This window comes from Enoplosus armatus, chromosome 4 (genome assembly GCF_043641665.1).
Source record: "Enoplosus armatus isolate fEnoArm2 chromosome 4, fEnoArm2.hap1, whole genome shotgun sequence".
In the NCBI taxonomy this organism is placed as follows: Eukaryota; Metazoa; Chordata; class Actinopteri; order Centrarchiformes; family Enoplosidae; genus Enoplosus; species Enoplosus armatus.
The window spans coordinates 19,777,442-19,794,305 of record NC_092183.1 but is presented as its reverse complement, the minus strand read 5'-3'; the positions used below and the strand labels follow the sequence as shown (position 1 = coordinate 19,794,305).

General features: G+C 41.0%; 1 protein-coding gene across 1 annotated transcript; it reads right to left on the bottom strand.

Moving 5' to 3' along the window:
- Positions 1-4,048: 4,048 nt before the first annotated feature.
- Positions 4,049-7,261, bottom strand: unm_hu7912 (un-named hu7912). The gene has a single exon (XM_070905043.1). The coding sequence runs from the start codon at positions 7,259-7,261 to the stop codon at positions 4,049-4,051; it is 3,213 nt and encodes a 1,070-aa protein (XP_070761144.1).
- Between the last annotated feature and the right edge of the window lie 9,603 nt (positions 7,262-16,864).

Genomic DNA, 16,864 nt, shown 5'->3' with positions numbered 1-16,864 from the left:
ACATAAACTCTATCCTTTGTGATTTTCTGATTCACACGGTGTATGTCCTGTTTCACTGGATAATATCTAAAACTACATTTCTAGAGAGAGCTAGAGCCAGTCACACACTCATTGCCACTTTCAATAATGTCTCTGTTGGTATCCTCAAATGGTTTTCTGCCAAGTCTTGTCTATGGATGTAAAGTACATAAAGTACACACTATCTGAAATAGCAAATTGTAATTTTTGTCGTGATTTTTGGAGTGTTGTTTGCTTCATATTCTTTACGAAATATCAGTCTATACTTTGAGACCTTTTCACTCTAAATGCTGTAAATTGGTATGCCCCCTCTCTAAATAAAACTAGATAAAGCACACAGACATATTATTCTTCCAACCACTCAGAACTGACGAACAATTAAATAAATGCTTCTGAGATTAAGCAGAGCGGGGGCCGCAAGGTGTGTGTGCGCATGTCCTTATCGTCAATATAGGCAATTTATAATAAATGTACTCTTTTACTGAATTTTAGGTTTTTATTTTTGTGTATCATAATGTGTTCCATCAAATGTTCTTTATAATTAAAGCTGACTTAACTTGATTTCACAATATGGCCCCATACTGTAACTCTGTTACTGTACTCTGCTGGATTTTGCTGCTACATAGTGACAAGATAAGATCATTACAGGAAAATATTCAAGCTGTTTATAAGGTGTGTTCACATTATTTCAACTTTGACCTAAATCAATTGTCAGGTGCCCATATGAACACTGAAATTGTCTTTGCTTGCTCTTATCATTCCTCCTGTTCATACCAGCCATCAAGAGATCCCTTCTAAAGCCCTTCCAGTGTAAGTGATAAGGGAAAAGATTCACAGTCCTTGTTCCATGCAAAGACGGATTCTAAAGCTTACCTAACACTAATATGAGCCTTCAGCAGAATTAGTTAGACAAATCAAGTGGATATCTTCCAAAGTTATTTTTTTCATGTCTGAAATTCTCTCTTTGTGTTGTGATCCCTCCACCGCAGCTCAGCAAGAAAACACTGGCTGGGGAAACACAAAGAGGGAATTTTAAACTAAAAAGACTGTAACTTCAACTCAGTCAAGTGGACACCTAGCTGACAGACTTGTGAGCAAAGAAAAGTTGTGAACCTGTCATTTAATGTTTCAGCAAAAATATTACTGATGTGTTTGAATGCAACTCCTATTTATAAATTAACAGCCAAATCACATTAGTTTATAAATGTACAGTAAATGAAAATATTGATACAAACGCCAACACTGTCAGCACAGGCTTGTCCATAGTTGAATGGATTGGAACACATAATTTGACCGAGGTGCACCTTCATAGTATCTAGATCTACACAGGTAAAAAAAAAGGCCACTAAAGCAGGACATTTATCTGAACTTTATCCCCTGACCGTACTGTAATATTACAATGTAGTACAATAATACAGGCTGACCAATCACATTTTTCATTTTGATATTTTGAAGGGAGAGTTTTTCAATAAAGACAACAGAATACATTGATATGGTAGAACTAAACAGAAACATACTGAGTCAATCAATGGTGTAGTTACACTGTACATGCACTGGCTTACTGAGCAATTAACATAAAGCATGTCATAGATACATATATGCATGCTATATGCTATGTTATATGCTGCACACACACATATATACGTGTGTGTGTGTGTGTGTGTGTGTGTGTGTGTGTGTGTGTGTGTGTGTGTGTGTGTGTGTGTGTTCCAATCCACTCAATTATGGACATAATCATAGGTACAGTGCTGTATAGAATAGGTAGTAAAAGTAATACATGCATTATTCCACTAGGTGGTGGTCTAATAGCATAGAAGAAAAACACTCAAGGAAACATTGAGTAAGTAACATGTTACAGTAACATGAATTAGATATGTTAGTATGTTATAGCACATTCATAGTAAAAACAAATGGATGAGGGAATGTCCACACATCAGCCTATTTGAAACTCAAGCCAGCGCCTCAACAGAAAGGACAATGAAACAGGATATGGAGGGATGAGGTTCTTCTATCAAGCAGCAACTAATGTTTCAACAAATACCATGTCTTCATCAGAGTGAATTTACTCTGTAAATCTACATGTTGTTTGTTGAAAAGTTGTCTGCCACATCTTATTAAAAGCGCCACACTTCATCCCTCCATATCCTCATCTTAAACCTGTATTTACTGTCAAAGATGATCACTGCAAACAGGCATCTGATGTAGTTACACTAACAAAATACTTTCATGTCATACACTCTTGTGTTAACACTGACAGAGTGGTGTGTCGCTGTTAATACATCAGGTAGATCCAGGGAGGATCATCGAATAAATGGCACTTTATCAATACAATTAAAAGATTTCAACCTACTGGCTTTTTGTTTTAATATAGTTTTTGCACTAAATAAATACTTATTCTGAATTATTATATAATGTACTGCATATAGTCTATTTCTACCCTTTCTTCTTATTTTTCTAATTTGAATATTCTGCGTATGTGTCATAAAACAAAGTGTGAAACCTTAAATATCCCAGCTGAAGAGCAAAAGGGACTGACGGCTGATGTCCTCAGACATGTTGATCAATATGCATAACAATCCTATTGATGGGAACTGTATTACTTTCTCTCTTCTTCTCAAATGCCTAATAAGAAGTACTGAATGAGAAATGCAAAGCCACGAGGTCACTCGTTAAATTCCATTTATTATATATTTATATATGGGTTATAAACATCACAAAATAGAAAGTTGAGGAAGGTCTTGCACAAAGATATATTTAATCAAGTAAAAGAGCAACCTTAGATTAGTCAACATCGGCAATGGAAGCAGGCATATCATCATATCTGGGTTCAGTGCTGCAGCTGTGTTAGGAACATTCTCATTTTATAATTTATGTTTTAGTGCAAACAAAGTCTTTGTAGCTCTTGGCTCCAAGGGATTAATCAATATCAATAATAAAATAGGATTTTACAATATAGAAGTTAAGGTTGCTCTTTTATTGCATATTGTTAGGAACATACTGTGGTATTAGTTACAATAAGGTCTCAAGGTCATGATGTTCAAATTATCTAATATTCAATATATATACCTCTTACATTTCTAAGCATCAAATGGTATCTCATTAACATAATAAATTTAATTATAAGCAATCAATATTAAAATACCTGAATATAAATAACATGCTTTGAGCAAAATAATTGTTCATTTACAATGGTAGTTCAAACATCCTAAGTCAAGAGCTGTCGAGCCTTTAGAAATAGCTAAACCTATACATTGCTTTGTGTCAAATGCATTTTTTTTTCCGACTGAAGGCCACTTTCAAACAAAGCAATTTACACGAGAATGACATCAAGTCTTATCACAAGATGAAATGAGTTCCAACTAAAATGCTTAATGAAGTGGGAAAACAAATAGGTGGTTTGATTGTACTTCTTTGCTTATCAAACAATAACTAACATATCATTAATAAAACAAAATACCCACACAACTACAGTATACTTAGGAAATAATACTAATAGTACTAATAAACAGTTGTAATATTACAACCACTGTAACAAGTTATAATATAAATTTCTGATATAACATTTGTTGGAGAAATCAATAATGGATGACTGTTACAATATGAGACCTGGCTGTGCCAACTATTATGTGGTGGCAATGAGATGTGTACTTCATAAATATTGTGTGCTTCATACACTGTCTGCAGAAACTGCACAGATCATACATGTTCACATCTTAAACACCTGGATAACTGGGTTTGTGCCTAGTCTACATGCAGGCTATTAACTCTTCTGAGTGCAACAGGATCAAAACAAGCCAAAAACAACATAACCTTTAAAAGTGTGTGTATATAGGCTACTGTATGTGTGTGTGTGTTTGTGAGTGTGTGTGGCAACAGAGCGAAATAAGAGAGAGACAGAAAGAGAGATTGGTCACACACTGTAAATACATATATTTCCATACCAATGTGCAATTAGCTAAACCACACCATGTATTTACATTATGTACATTTAGTGTAGCTGACATCATTATCATTACTATTTAGTGCTATACTATATAATATCATCCAAGAGATGAGGAGTACCCACCCAGTCCAGTGTTCTTGGCTCAGATGCAGCCATGATCATGCACATAAACTGTTTCCCTGTTCTCTTATCTATTGGGTAAATTGTGGTTGGAGTGAACCCTTTGTTGCTCTCCACAAACTCACACAGTTGATTATAGATTTTGGGGTACTCGTGACGAAGGAAGACTCCTCTGGTCCTGAGCTCACGCTGGATATTGACAAAGCACACCTCTCTGGCTTTTCTTCCCTCCTCCCCCTCCTTGTCAATGTCCGGTGTGCCTGGAGGCGGAGTTAGGATCAGAGTTTCCATTTCACTGTCCTTCTTGAGTACCTTTTTGTCCGGGCTTGAGGAGGCCAAGGACACCTTTGCATATTTTCGAACTGTTGGTGCTTGGACCCTTGGTGAAGGTCTGTTAGGCACTAGTTCACCAACAGCTACAGATACATTCAGAAGGAAACATTCATTGGGGTCGTACTCATTACCTGCCAACTGCAGTTCCTTGCAGTATTCACCGAGGTTGTCCTTGAAGCCATCCAGCTCTCTGAGAGATAAGTATGTGGGAGACATAAGGAGGCTCTCGAGCCCAACTTGCAGGAAGTTGTCAGCTGTCTCTGGATTAGCAAAACCCAGAAAGAGAACACCTCTCCCTCTGGAGAGATAGCCAGCTTTAGCAACGCGAGAAAAGGCTTTGTGGATCTCTGAATTCTCTCTGCAGAACTTAAGAGTGTGTCGACACACACTATTAACTCGACCGTACAGACAGGTCTCTTTATGGGTCTCCCAGTCATCCCTGCGACAGTTTCGTGAGCAGTAAAAGGTGTAGCAACTGTGGCATGATTTGAAGTACAAGCAGGCGTTGAACATACTCTCTATCCGGTTGCACTTCTTGTTAGCACACACCATAGTGTCGTCTTCATCCGTGCTGTGGTCTGGAGAACATTCTTCAGCACTCCTTTGTAAAGCATCACACCCACTATCAGGGTCTTTGATTGTGTCAGGACTGGATTTAGAGGACGGGAGCTGTGTGTTCAGACATCCCAAGTTTTCAAGTCCAGAAGATCCTCTGTCTTTGTCATCATCTTCAGTAATTAGTTGTTTTAGCTGGTCTAAAAGGTCTTCACTTGACTTTCTGCTCGTTGGTGGTTTGTAATCAACGACCAAATCAGCTAAGAGTTCGTCTAGTTGCTCTAGACTCTGCTGGAGGGAGAAGTTGTTGTGTTTCCTGTCTTTGGTTATGTCCGATGTGTTGGATGGCTGCTTCTGATGCATTACTCTCTGAGATGATGTCTTTTCACCATCCGGCACATCCCAGCTGACAGAGTGCACATCACGGCGCTTACTGTTGCCTGCACATATGTCATTGTCTGTTATGGTGATCTCAGGAGTTACAAACCAGTTCCCACTCTTGGTATTCCTCCACGGATTGCTTGAGCCCCTCTCTAACGAGTTTTCAGAGAGAGAAAGGGCGGCGTAGCGCCTTGGTGAACTTGAGAGGTTAAGTATAACAGGTTGAGATGTAACATCAGGGGATGCTCCATGCCTTGCTTGGTAAAACAGGTTTTCATAACTTCGTCCACGTGGCACCGATTGCTCTCTGTCATGCCGTGGATATAGAATATTGTCCCAAGACTTGGAGTGGTTTTTGACCTCTGCTCCAAGTCTACTTGTTTCCACACAGCTGTTAGTAAACCATGGGGGTATACTGGGGTCTTGCCTTACTCTTGGAGGTGTGTGCTGAGAGGACTGGTTAGAGTAACCAGATATACTTGAGCGATACCAGTCGTCTGAAAAGGCTTGGGACATTCGAGGACGTCGACGACCCTCTGTATGATATGGCCTTGATGGAAAGTACTGCTCCTCAGGAGAGCTGTACGGTTTGGAATAAAACAACCTTGAGCTACTCATGTGGTAAGGATTGAAGCGGTTCTCGTCTCCATAGTAAGATCTAGACAGTGGAGTTTGAGAAAAGTATGATCCTGCCTCACTTGTGGAGTAAGGCCTACTATATACAGAGTGTGCTGGCTCTCTGTTGGAAAGGTGGTCTGTATAATACGACCTGACAGGAAGGGTGTGCACCCATCGAGTCCTTGGATCATACTGACTAGTCATTGTACTACCATGGCTGGTTAGACTGGACCGATCATCCTGAAAGTATGCCCTTGAATAGGGATGGACTGGATACCGCACAGGGTCCTCTGTATAGAAAAACTTGGTTGGTATGTTAGGATTTGAATAAGCTCGTTGTTCTTGACTCAGATATGGTGCTGTTGGTGACGGCATTCTGTGCATGTCTAGATGCTGGTAAGAGATGGGAGACATGCTGGTGGTATAGTGGTATCCTTGTCTAAAATCTCCACTGTAGCATTCGCTTGGAGTGGGCGTTGGTGAGGAGACAATCTGTCGTGGTACATACAAACCTCTACTGCTACTGGCCTGGGAGTATCTCTGCCAAAGATGCTCAGTCCGTACATTGGGAACCTGCCTAGATGTGTGCTGCAGTACAGCAGCATCTGGTTTAATGTCCACACGGCACCTAACATGAGGGGTTATGGCTGGTTTATCTGGTTTATCCTCCTCAAAACAGTCGGAGACATAGAGGGGAGAATGAGGCTGCAGTTTGATAGGATGCACATCATTCAAAAAAGCCCTGTTTGAAGAGTAGGACTCTCGATGTGTTTCAGAAGTCCTCAAGGTATCTGACGCTGCCTGAGGTGCATCCCTCCCCTTCCTGGCTCCTGGAGGAGACACTGAGATTGGCACAGGAGTGAGGGTGGCCTTAATTCTTGGAGCGCTTTTAGATCTTGTTCTCTTTTTAGAATCTGACCATGTAAGATGGCTGGTTTTGTCCTGGGTGGTGTGCTGCTGGAACTGCCGGGTATTGAACAGATCGGGAGACGAAAAGCGAAGGTGGCCCGGTTGATCTAGTCCATTCCACATTAGATCTTTGTTTAATGTCTGATGCTCTGCCCTCTTGTAAGGGTACTCCATTGAGGAAGAGAAGGACTGCGGGTCATCCAGTGACTCAATGAAGTCAAAGCTACGGCAGTGTCTTTTGTTGATGATTTCTGGTTTATCAATCATTTTCAAGTCACATTGCCGGGAGGAGTGGAGAGAAATGGAGTGGTCAGTAAGGGGATTTAGAGTAAAGTCCCGATATAGAGTCGATGCCAGTATATCAGGGGGATGCGTTCGTGTCATCTTAAAGGAACTTCAATGCTCTCCATTCAGTGTGATTCAAAATCAACACAGCCTGAGGAAAGAAAGAGAGAGAAGAAAACAAATACACTTCAATGCAATTTTAATGGTTAGATGAGGTAAATGTTCTGCAAATAAGAGGCAGACAGTAAGTTGTTTACAACAACAATAGGATCAGTGTATATTTGATTAGTCTGTGCACCAAATCTCTATATACATTTTGAAAGAAATTTAATATTTATTAATCACAAGCATCTATGAAGCTGAATGAGATGTAAGTGAAACAACCTGACCACATGACACAGATACTTGTAACTTGTGTATAGAGCTAACAGATGAAGTTGCTCATTTACAAACCAAGTAAATTTCATGCCAACAGCCACAATACAACATTGTATTTGAGCAATGTGACAATCTTGGGCTAATTTAGTGTATTTGAGGAGGTAGTTTTTATGTAACAAAAAAAAAGTATGTTTTTGGTTTTAATTAAAAACGTCCGAAAGATAATCATTAAACACTGTTGTAGACAATAATATTTAAGCTATTTTAAACTATTTCTGATGAAAATATAATCTAAGACAAATTCATAGTAATGTAATATAATAGCATGTCTTAGTGTACCATTAAATCCTGTAACCTTTAACTATATACATATTCAATTTTAAAAAATTCAGTGCAATGAAGCATTTTTGTTTTCTACAGTTTAAATTATTCACATCTTATAAATAAATGATATACAGACAACTGCAGTCAATCACTGCTTAAAGAACATCCAGAGTATTTTTTAGGCCTTTGAATATTATTATGGACAAAACCATTCCATTCCAACTATGGCTTTATGTGTGACACATACATGGGCTTTCTTGTTGGCACCCACCCACGAGCTAACCCTGAGTTACCATCTGTTCATCGTGAAGAGAGAGGACTGACCAGCCATCTCCCTGTCATGTCTCCACAACACACCTAAATATCACGTCTGTTCACACATGTCCAACCTCGACAGACAAACTCTCTTATTCACTGCTTTGCTTGGCTCCTTACAATTTTTGTAGGATACCTGTGGGTGTATTTTGTGCTCCTCTTAATAAAAGGAAACACAGCAGCTGCAATTGCATACAATGATTATTTGATTTAAAACTTCTAGATCTCTAGATGTGCATGAATGGGTATCAGTGGGTAAAAACATTGCAAATTAATTCCAGATCACTTAGTTTTTTTTGCATGGTGGATCACCTACATTTAGGATAATCAATTTTATATACAGTGTCAGCTTTTCCTTATATTTATTTTGACTTTTGTCCAATTACATGAACTTCTATATAGTAAACACTATTGTATTCATGTTATAGTACGAGTGTTTCAGCTAAGTAATTCAATTCAATTTGGCTTGCTAAATTCAACATTTGCATTACAAAGCAGTGAAGAAATGAATTGTAGTTTAAATCCTGTAAATCAAATCCTGTAAAAAAATATCATTTTCCCAGAAGTCTGTTCTTCTTAAAAATACAGGTTACATATTGTACTATTATCAGCTGTTCTATCACCGTTGAAACTATGGTCACTAACGTCTAATTGATGGCTGATCGTCATTATAATATGAATACAATCTGAGACCAATTCTGCATCACTTGTGCCAATATAGCAGGAATAAATGAATTATTAATATCCAATCCAATTAGTGAAGAATATGTAAATGATGATGGGGTAGGCACTGAAATTTAAACTATAAGCCACTAAATAGGAACAAAGTTACATAAATCCATCTTACTTTCAATCCTCCTATTCTTCTAGGTTTAAATAAATGAGATGAGCAGTCAGCAAGATGGCAAGGGCCCTGATGAGACTTCATTTTATTATACAGTATAAACAAAATAGGCCTAATAAGGTGCAGCATGTAAAAGGTGAACATTCAAACAGCTACCCAGCTTTAATGCGTTAATGGATATGAACAATAGCTCCCACTATTGTTGTATGAATGAGTTTGCAAGGACATTAAGACATAGCTCTGCAAAGCTACTATACAAGTCCCAGTAGGACTGCTACAGTATATAAATGCCAATATCTGAATAAATGATGTAGGTCTACAATAGGTCGCGATTGACATCACCTCTGACCACCACAGACACACTTTTACGCCCCTGTGGAAATACAATCAGGCTTCATTTCTGTAGAAGAGTGTTAATGCGTTTGATCACACTGATCTAGGACCAGAGATGGGACAAAATAGCAGACGTGCTTTTAAGACTAGAGGACAGGACAACACGCTTGGACTAACTAAACGCTTGCATTCCTCCCTCCACTCATCTTCATGGTCTAAGGCTGTTCTACAATAGGGGCACTACACGTTCAAGCCTTGCGAGTATAAAACCACATGCCACATACTGTCTCCATGGCTACAGCACACAGCAAAGAAACCACGAAACACTCCTGGAGTTGCACACTGAGGGGCACAATTCCAGTCCGAGAACGTGGACTCATAATCAATACGAACCGCTTCAATGTTCTCTGTGTGGGCAAGATCCACAAGTGCGACTTCAATATTGACCTCATCAAAGGATGCAGCCCACCGGTGATGTTGCACACTCGTCGCCAAAAGCTGTATTTTTTTTTTTTTTTTTTTCTGCGCTATATTTTTGTTGAGCTTGTGGTTCTACGTGCTGTCCGATATTAATTTGCTTCCCAATTTGCAAATAAAAACAACTTCGAAGACTGTATCCTACCTTTCCGCGAGGTTCTGCAGACAATAACAAATGCGATGCGGATTCGCCTGAAACCTCCCCGTGGGGCCAAACCGAGGCGCGTTCAGCCTTGAAGCGTTACCAAATCCTCCTTGCTCTAACGCACTTGGTACACCCCTTTTTATTTTGGTGCTGCGGCACGTACGGCCCTCCATCCTTTGTGGCTGACCTGATGCCTTTGAGCCCGGAATGGCATCATTTGCGGAAGACAGAAACAAGCGGCCGGGTTCAAACCGGAACGCAGTCCGCCGGGAGGCAGAGAGGGAGAGCGAGCTCGGCGCAAGTTTGGAAATGTACGATTTCGCGAGTGAACGAGGGGCCTTACCGTCTCGCCGGTGAGTTGATCGGACGCGGTGGACATGGTGAAGCGGCAGCCTTCTCCTCCGTGAGGTGCAGCTTCACCCTGATCGCACCTGCTGAGAGCCTGCCGGAGCCGCGCCGTCCTTCGTGCTGCCTTCACATGTTGTCTGCTTCACCCAGCGATGTGCTCGCATACTCTCGCGTATGCCTTTGTGTGTGTGTGCGTGTGTGTGTGTGCGTGTGTGTTGTGTTTGTGTGTGATGGAGGGGGTTCGGAGGAGGTGTGTCTGAGCCTGCGCTTGTGCGCGTGCCTCTGGAGGCGTGGTTGTGCGTGTTTTTATGAGGTGGGAGGGGGGGGGGGGGGGGGGGTGTGTTGGAGGAGACCGGGGTGGGTGTTCGGTGTCGGAGCAGCAATGCGGTCTCTCCGTTCATCTCTGAACATGGAGCCCTGAGGACAACTGCATGGGCATTTCCGGGGGGAACTGCTGGCCGTTTGCTCACCCTGCAGTGTGAGGTGCTTTGTAATCAGCGTCCGTCATCATGAGGCAAAGCCATTCTGACACTTGTGTTTCCAGAAAGTTTGCAGACAGACTGAAAAAGCTGCCTCTCCTACACTTGCCCGGTCACTTCTGCCCTTCCTCCTACACTATTGGACATGCATTAGACATGGTGATGAGAAAAAAAAGCAGCCCTGTGCCAACATGCTGTCATTTTGTACTTTGTTATGATGGAAGTAGATGTGTGATGTAAGGCTGCAAATAAGGATTGCTTTCATTATCCTATTAATGTTCCACTTATTTTCTCTTTTATAAAAAAAAAAAAGTAGAAAAATGCCCGTTATAATTTCCCATAGCCCAAGCTTCAAGCCTCAAATGCCTTGTTTTATTAGGCCAACATCATGTAAGATAAAGAAAATCATCAAAACATTCAGAACAGTTGGGATTAAACATCTGATGATAGACTAATCATTGCTGGTCTAGTGTGATGAACTGTTTTTAACTCTTCAGACTGAGATCTTCTTCATACATTCAGATTGGCACCTGAAGAAACGGAAATCTACCTTGTTACAACAAAATGTTATTTCTTGCTTTGCACGTCTTTGTTGTTGGCCATCTTGCAAGATTAAGAGTCAGTGACATTATGCTTTCCCTAGCCGGCCCTGTGCCACACACATCTGCCCCAGAGTCTCACCTCGCCACAGCCTTCTGCATTGTCTGGATTGATGATGGGGACAGCTGGCTGTGGGCCCTGGAGCATGTGACTGCCGCTGGAAAACTGCTTACTGAAGCACTCTCACAGCAGATAGAAATCACCATGAACGAACTGTGCTGATCAGGCTGAAGATCGCAATGATACTTAGCTCTGACAGAGCTCATTTTGTAACAGGAAGCGACAGCTTTGCACTACTTGTGCACAGTGGATGATTCAGTTTCTATTATCTGTACTTCTCCTGCCTGCATCCTGGTTACAAAACACCATAACTAACCGAGACTCCATCTGTGACACACCACGTGTGTGAGATATGATTCAGAACGACAGTACAGTGGATCTCACATTGTGCCGCATCCAGCATCCCTGAGAGTGGGATCTATCTGAGCATGTGTGACTCACCCTCTCCAGCACAGTGCATTGGCATCAGTTTGTGTCAGCTGTTGGTTTGCAGGCATAAGTGTCTGTCAGCTGGCTGCTAGCAGGTGTCTTAGGCACCTCGTAGGCTCTGTGGAGAGGAAATCAATGGCTCTCTGTTGATTAGAGGCCCCTCTGACAGGGATCAATCAGGCTTATACCACCACAAAGTACCAACATTGAGGCAGAACTTTGCTTCACTTTGCCTCCACTGCTCAAACAAGCTTTCACACTGCTCTGACATATCAGCCATAATGAGCCATAAGGAAGAATCTGGACATTCTGCTTTGTTCCTACAGTGTTCCTCGCTCACGCTGGCACAGTAAACAACCTTCAGTTCTCCAGCTGTCTCCAATTAACTCTGTGTACGATTAAGTGACTCTCTACAAACTTCTGATTCCTGTGCTCCCATTGGAGGGAATTACATAAGAGATGGAGGGATGCACAGCCAGGCCCCATTGCTTACAAAGTCCGGCCCAAAATAGCCAGCATGGCAGGCTAATACAAAGCAACTCTCAGCTTCAGTTATTTTGGTCTGTAATGATATGTCAGAGGAAACAAGGAAAACACATTAGACAGCGATGTTAAGGAAAACACATTTCAGCTCGACTATTTCACAAGGAATCCCCAGGAGCGTTGCCTCCGGTCCCTGCAGTGGTGAATATTTCACACAGCCAGAATTAGATAGACGTATGTCTGAATGTGGGTGGGTCCTTGAGATCTTACCGGACCCTTCCATGAAATATGTATATAACCTGATTCAGTGGGGAGTGAAATGCAATAGCGGTGAATCTGAAGACTCAGTGGGAGATGCACCCAGTCTTCCCTTAATTCCAAATGAACCCTGATTAAGTCCTCAACAAATTAAACCACTCAATCCTCTCCGTCCAACTTTCTTGCCCCAGACATGATTTACAGTTGTGGCGGTCCATACGCGCCGCACGCCACTCAGACTCAGTTTTTGTGAGGATTTAGATGCGGCCAAGTGAAGTATTTGGATGCTTTTTTGGCTCAACGGGGAACTGAAGGAGCCATGTTGGCATAGCTTTGATTCCTGGTGGATCAGACTAGATTATATTCAGCGGATTGTGAGGGTTTTCCGGGGTGCACTGGAGTTACTAGAGGAACTCTTACTAGTGTCCTCACATAGCTGATACTGCATGCTGTAAAGGTGGCAGATGTTTGCAAAAGAAGTGATTCCATGGTCCTTCCCAGAGGAAACCTTGACCAAACGGGCTGCTCCGCATCTTCAGGCTTGAAGACTGGAATAAAACAGAATATAGAATGTATAGAAACATTTGAATGTAATTTTCCCATGCTTAATTAGCAAAGTATGTTTATTTTGGCTGCACAAAAAAAAAAGAACATTCCAATCCACTCCAAGTAACACTCATAAACAAATTCATGCACAAGCCAAACCATTTGGGAGCGGTATCCATGGCAACCCACACTGAGTAGGAGCAAAAGAGACTGAATTCATTTCAAAGGGAATGAAGTAAAGTGCTGATGGGAGTCCATAAAAATCTACGTCACGAGGATAAGACCAAGGAAGGCGAAAATTGCTTGTAAACCTTCAACAATCAGCAAATGCACAGCAGGAGGGATTCAGCAGTGCGGCTTCATATCGACGGAACATTAAATGGAAACACGCAGTGTGGATGTCTCTTGTGTCCCAGATTATCTCCAGCAGAGATTGACAATTTAACGTTAACATAAGGTTTTACCATAAGGTGACCCCCTCTGGCAGCCTCACAGTGAAAATAAGACAGGAAGAAAGAGCTGCGCTCATGTGGGCATATTCTCAGATCCTCCTCTCAGTACATGTAGGTCAAAGTAAGTAATAGTAATAGTGTAGATATTATTCACAGCTGCACTGAGCAAACACAAACTCCTCTGTCCTGGTCTCTGGAGTCACAGTAAGACATCCCATGGTGAGTCTTAATTAAATCTTTACTACACGCTCCCCTCTCATCCTTCATCATCTGCCATTTTGGCTAAGAAATCACTCAGTCATGTGTGCAAGTTTATTAAAGGGGAAACACATTTGGAATGAAGAGACAGGCCTCTTGCTGGGTGCAGTTTCTTTTCCGAGGGCTCTTGGCGGTGTGAATTATTCGTGGTGCATTGTCACTATGATATTGTTATGTAACAACATGGAAACAGAATGCGGTTATATTACAGTTTGAGCGAAACTAGCAAATCAGATTTTCAAACACTGATTGAGGCCAGCGGGAGGTTTTATAATGCAGGGCTGTCATTAAGGTCCCACTATTCAAGACTGGACAGACAACAAATCTTTTGTGCCTCGGTTAGGAAGAATCAATGAGGTCCTTCTAAATATGGATATCGCTCACTCTCCATCCCACAGCAGCACAATGCAAAGCAGTACTGAGTTGCACTAATTGTGCAAGGCTGTAGGCCTTGTATAACAGCTGTAACAGCCACAGTTTCCCACCCAAAGACCACCATCTGATTGCTGAATAAAACAAATGAATTGTGAACTAACATTAGCTTTTCTATCTCCTTATAAAAGAAAGGGAATGATTGAGAACTCTTGGTTACACGGGTTCTGTTTAAGTATTTGAAATGAATGAAACAAATGCGATCTGACCCCCGTGCCCAGAGTTTTTCCCTTTCAAATCCTGTGCGGTTTGCACATCCACCCATCAAATCACATGTGCAAATCAGTTTTGACACTTAATGTATGTAATTACGCATTCTGGTTTGCTGTTGCAGCTATCCAGATGCACCTGGGCTCTCAGCTTCTCCGGGCTGTTTAAATGGGTCAGCTCTAGAAATATCCTGGCTCAGAGAAGAAGTCGTGAGTGCCCCTCCCCTTTTGTCTTCTCTCTGTCCATAACAGAACAAGACTATTGCTGGCAAAATCCTTGAATCTTTTATTCGTGACCTGCAAAGTCATAGAAGTTGTATTAGAATGATTACACAACACCTCAAGGGTATGACTGCAGTGGGAGACGATCACAATTTCTGTTGTATTCTTGTGAATGGGTGGCTTAGTCTGCCAGATAATGAAAAACTGTCCAATAACAGCCTGCTGTCCTCTATCAAGATACTAAAGTCAGTCCTTTGCTAGTGCAGGCACAAAATGAATAAGAATGCCATATGCAATAAGAATTATCTTCCAGAACATGTTTTATATGTATATCAGATGCACATCTGAACTGTTAACCAAACCTAGATCTGTTAGGAGAGAATAGTGCGGCCCGCTGGGCAGCTAGATAAGAAATGCAAGCCAGCAGACAGGGCTTTAAAAACCACACTGACCTTTCCTGAGCACGCTGCTGTATAACAGCCTGTCTGCAAATTGCATTTTGCTCTCCATACACTTTTGTTTGCAATGAAAACTTTCAAGGGAAAAAGGCATTGATCCATTTGGTGATTAAAATTGAGCTCTCTCTCTCTCACTACAAAAAAACCTACCAACTAAAATATTTTGACAGGGCAAGTCTCTTAATAGTTGGATGAGGGGAAGTAAAATATCTCAATTGTATTGCATTGATTTGTACAAAACAAGGCAATGAAAAACAGTCATTCTTTGGGGGGGGGGTGCATAACACTATTGGTCTCACTCAGCTGCAGCTGCTGCATTCAGATTTGTAGCCCTAATGAAAGTCCAAAAGATACTGGAACACAATGCATGTGTTTTTCCTTAAACACCATGAATTAGGCCATTATTCTAAGGCCGAACTATGATGAGTGGTGTTCAGGGAGACATTTGTTCATATGTGCCAGATTAGTTTTGTTTAATAGGATTATGCACACATTGGTATTTGTGTTTTCTGTGTGATTATGACTCAGAATTGTGGAATTAAAATGTATGCCTCAGAAGACACAATGAAAATTAGACCTCATTGGACTTTATAACACAGTAGAAGACAAAACTCTAATAAAAACTCGTCTCTACAGCATTGCTAACATAATAATGGTTCAATCTCTGAATAGTCATTGATTTTGTAAAACATAAAAATCCTAAGCAGTTGAACCGTTGTACTTGGTTGTTTGGGAGAGATGCACTCAAGCATTTTTTACATGAATGCACAGACTTGTTGCTTTAGGCTGAAAGTATTTGCCAAATGAATGTAATGTAATGTAGTGAATAATTCTGATCTAACACATCATAGAGACATAAATGGGTATGCTCATTACACCAGTGTAAAATGAATTACATAACCTGATTAATCTCCTGCAGAATTGGAGGCTATGGTAGTCAGACTGCAGGCCCACACCACCTTGTGGTCACATTATGACTGCTGTTACAGCTCCTGCGCAAAACACTGTTCAGCTGAGCCAAGGGGGCTCCGTTTACAGTTTGCAACATGCATTTCATCCATTTCATAGCATGTTTAGAGATGTTTTCAGACCTCACATTTCGGATATTATTTTAGATAGTAGCTTACTATCATACACAGCACAAACACACAGAGACATGACCACTGCAAGCCCATCACCTACCTGTTTGACATGGGCAATTTTAAGGCCAAAATGCCATTTTCAATTTCTTGATCTGTATGTAGTAAGTCATGCCGGGTCAAGACACTTTCATGTTTATAAAATCTATTTGCCTCTGAGAGCTTTACAATCCCTACAACATACAACACTCTCTACCGTTAGACCTGTAACTTGGAAACAGAAACAGGTTAAGGTGCAAATAGAATAAACAGCGGAGGAATCCCTCTTCCAGGACGGACAGACATCATGAAGTAAAACTGGAACCTGAAATACTCATGTTACTGTTCCATATTCAGTCAACAATAACAAACAAAACAGTCATTGTTGGTCATAGACTTTATTAGACATGTGCATGTTTTAATAACATACTCATTTTCACATAATATAGCTACATTGCATATAACATCAAATCTTTTTTTTTTTTTTTTACATTTAATTCAATAATCCACCATGATTTACATTATGCAGTATCT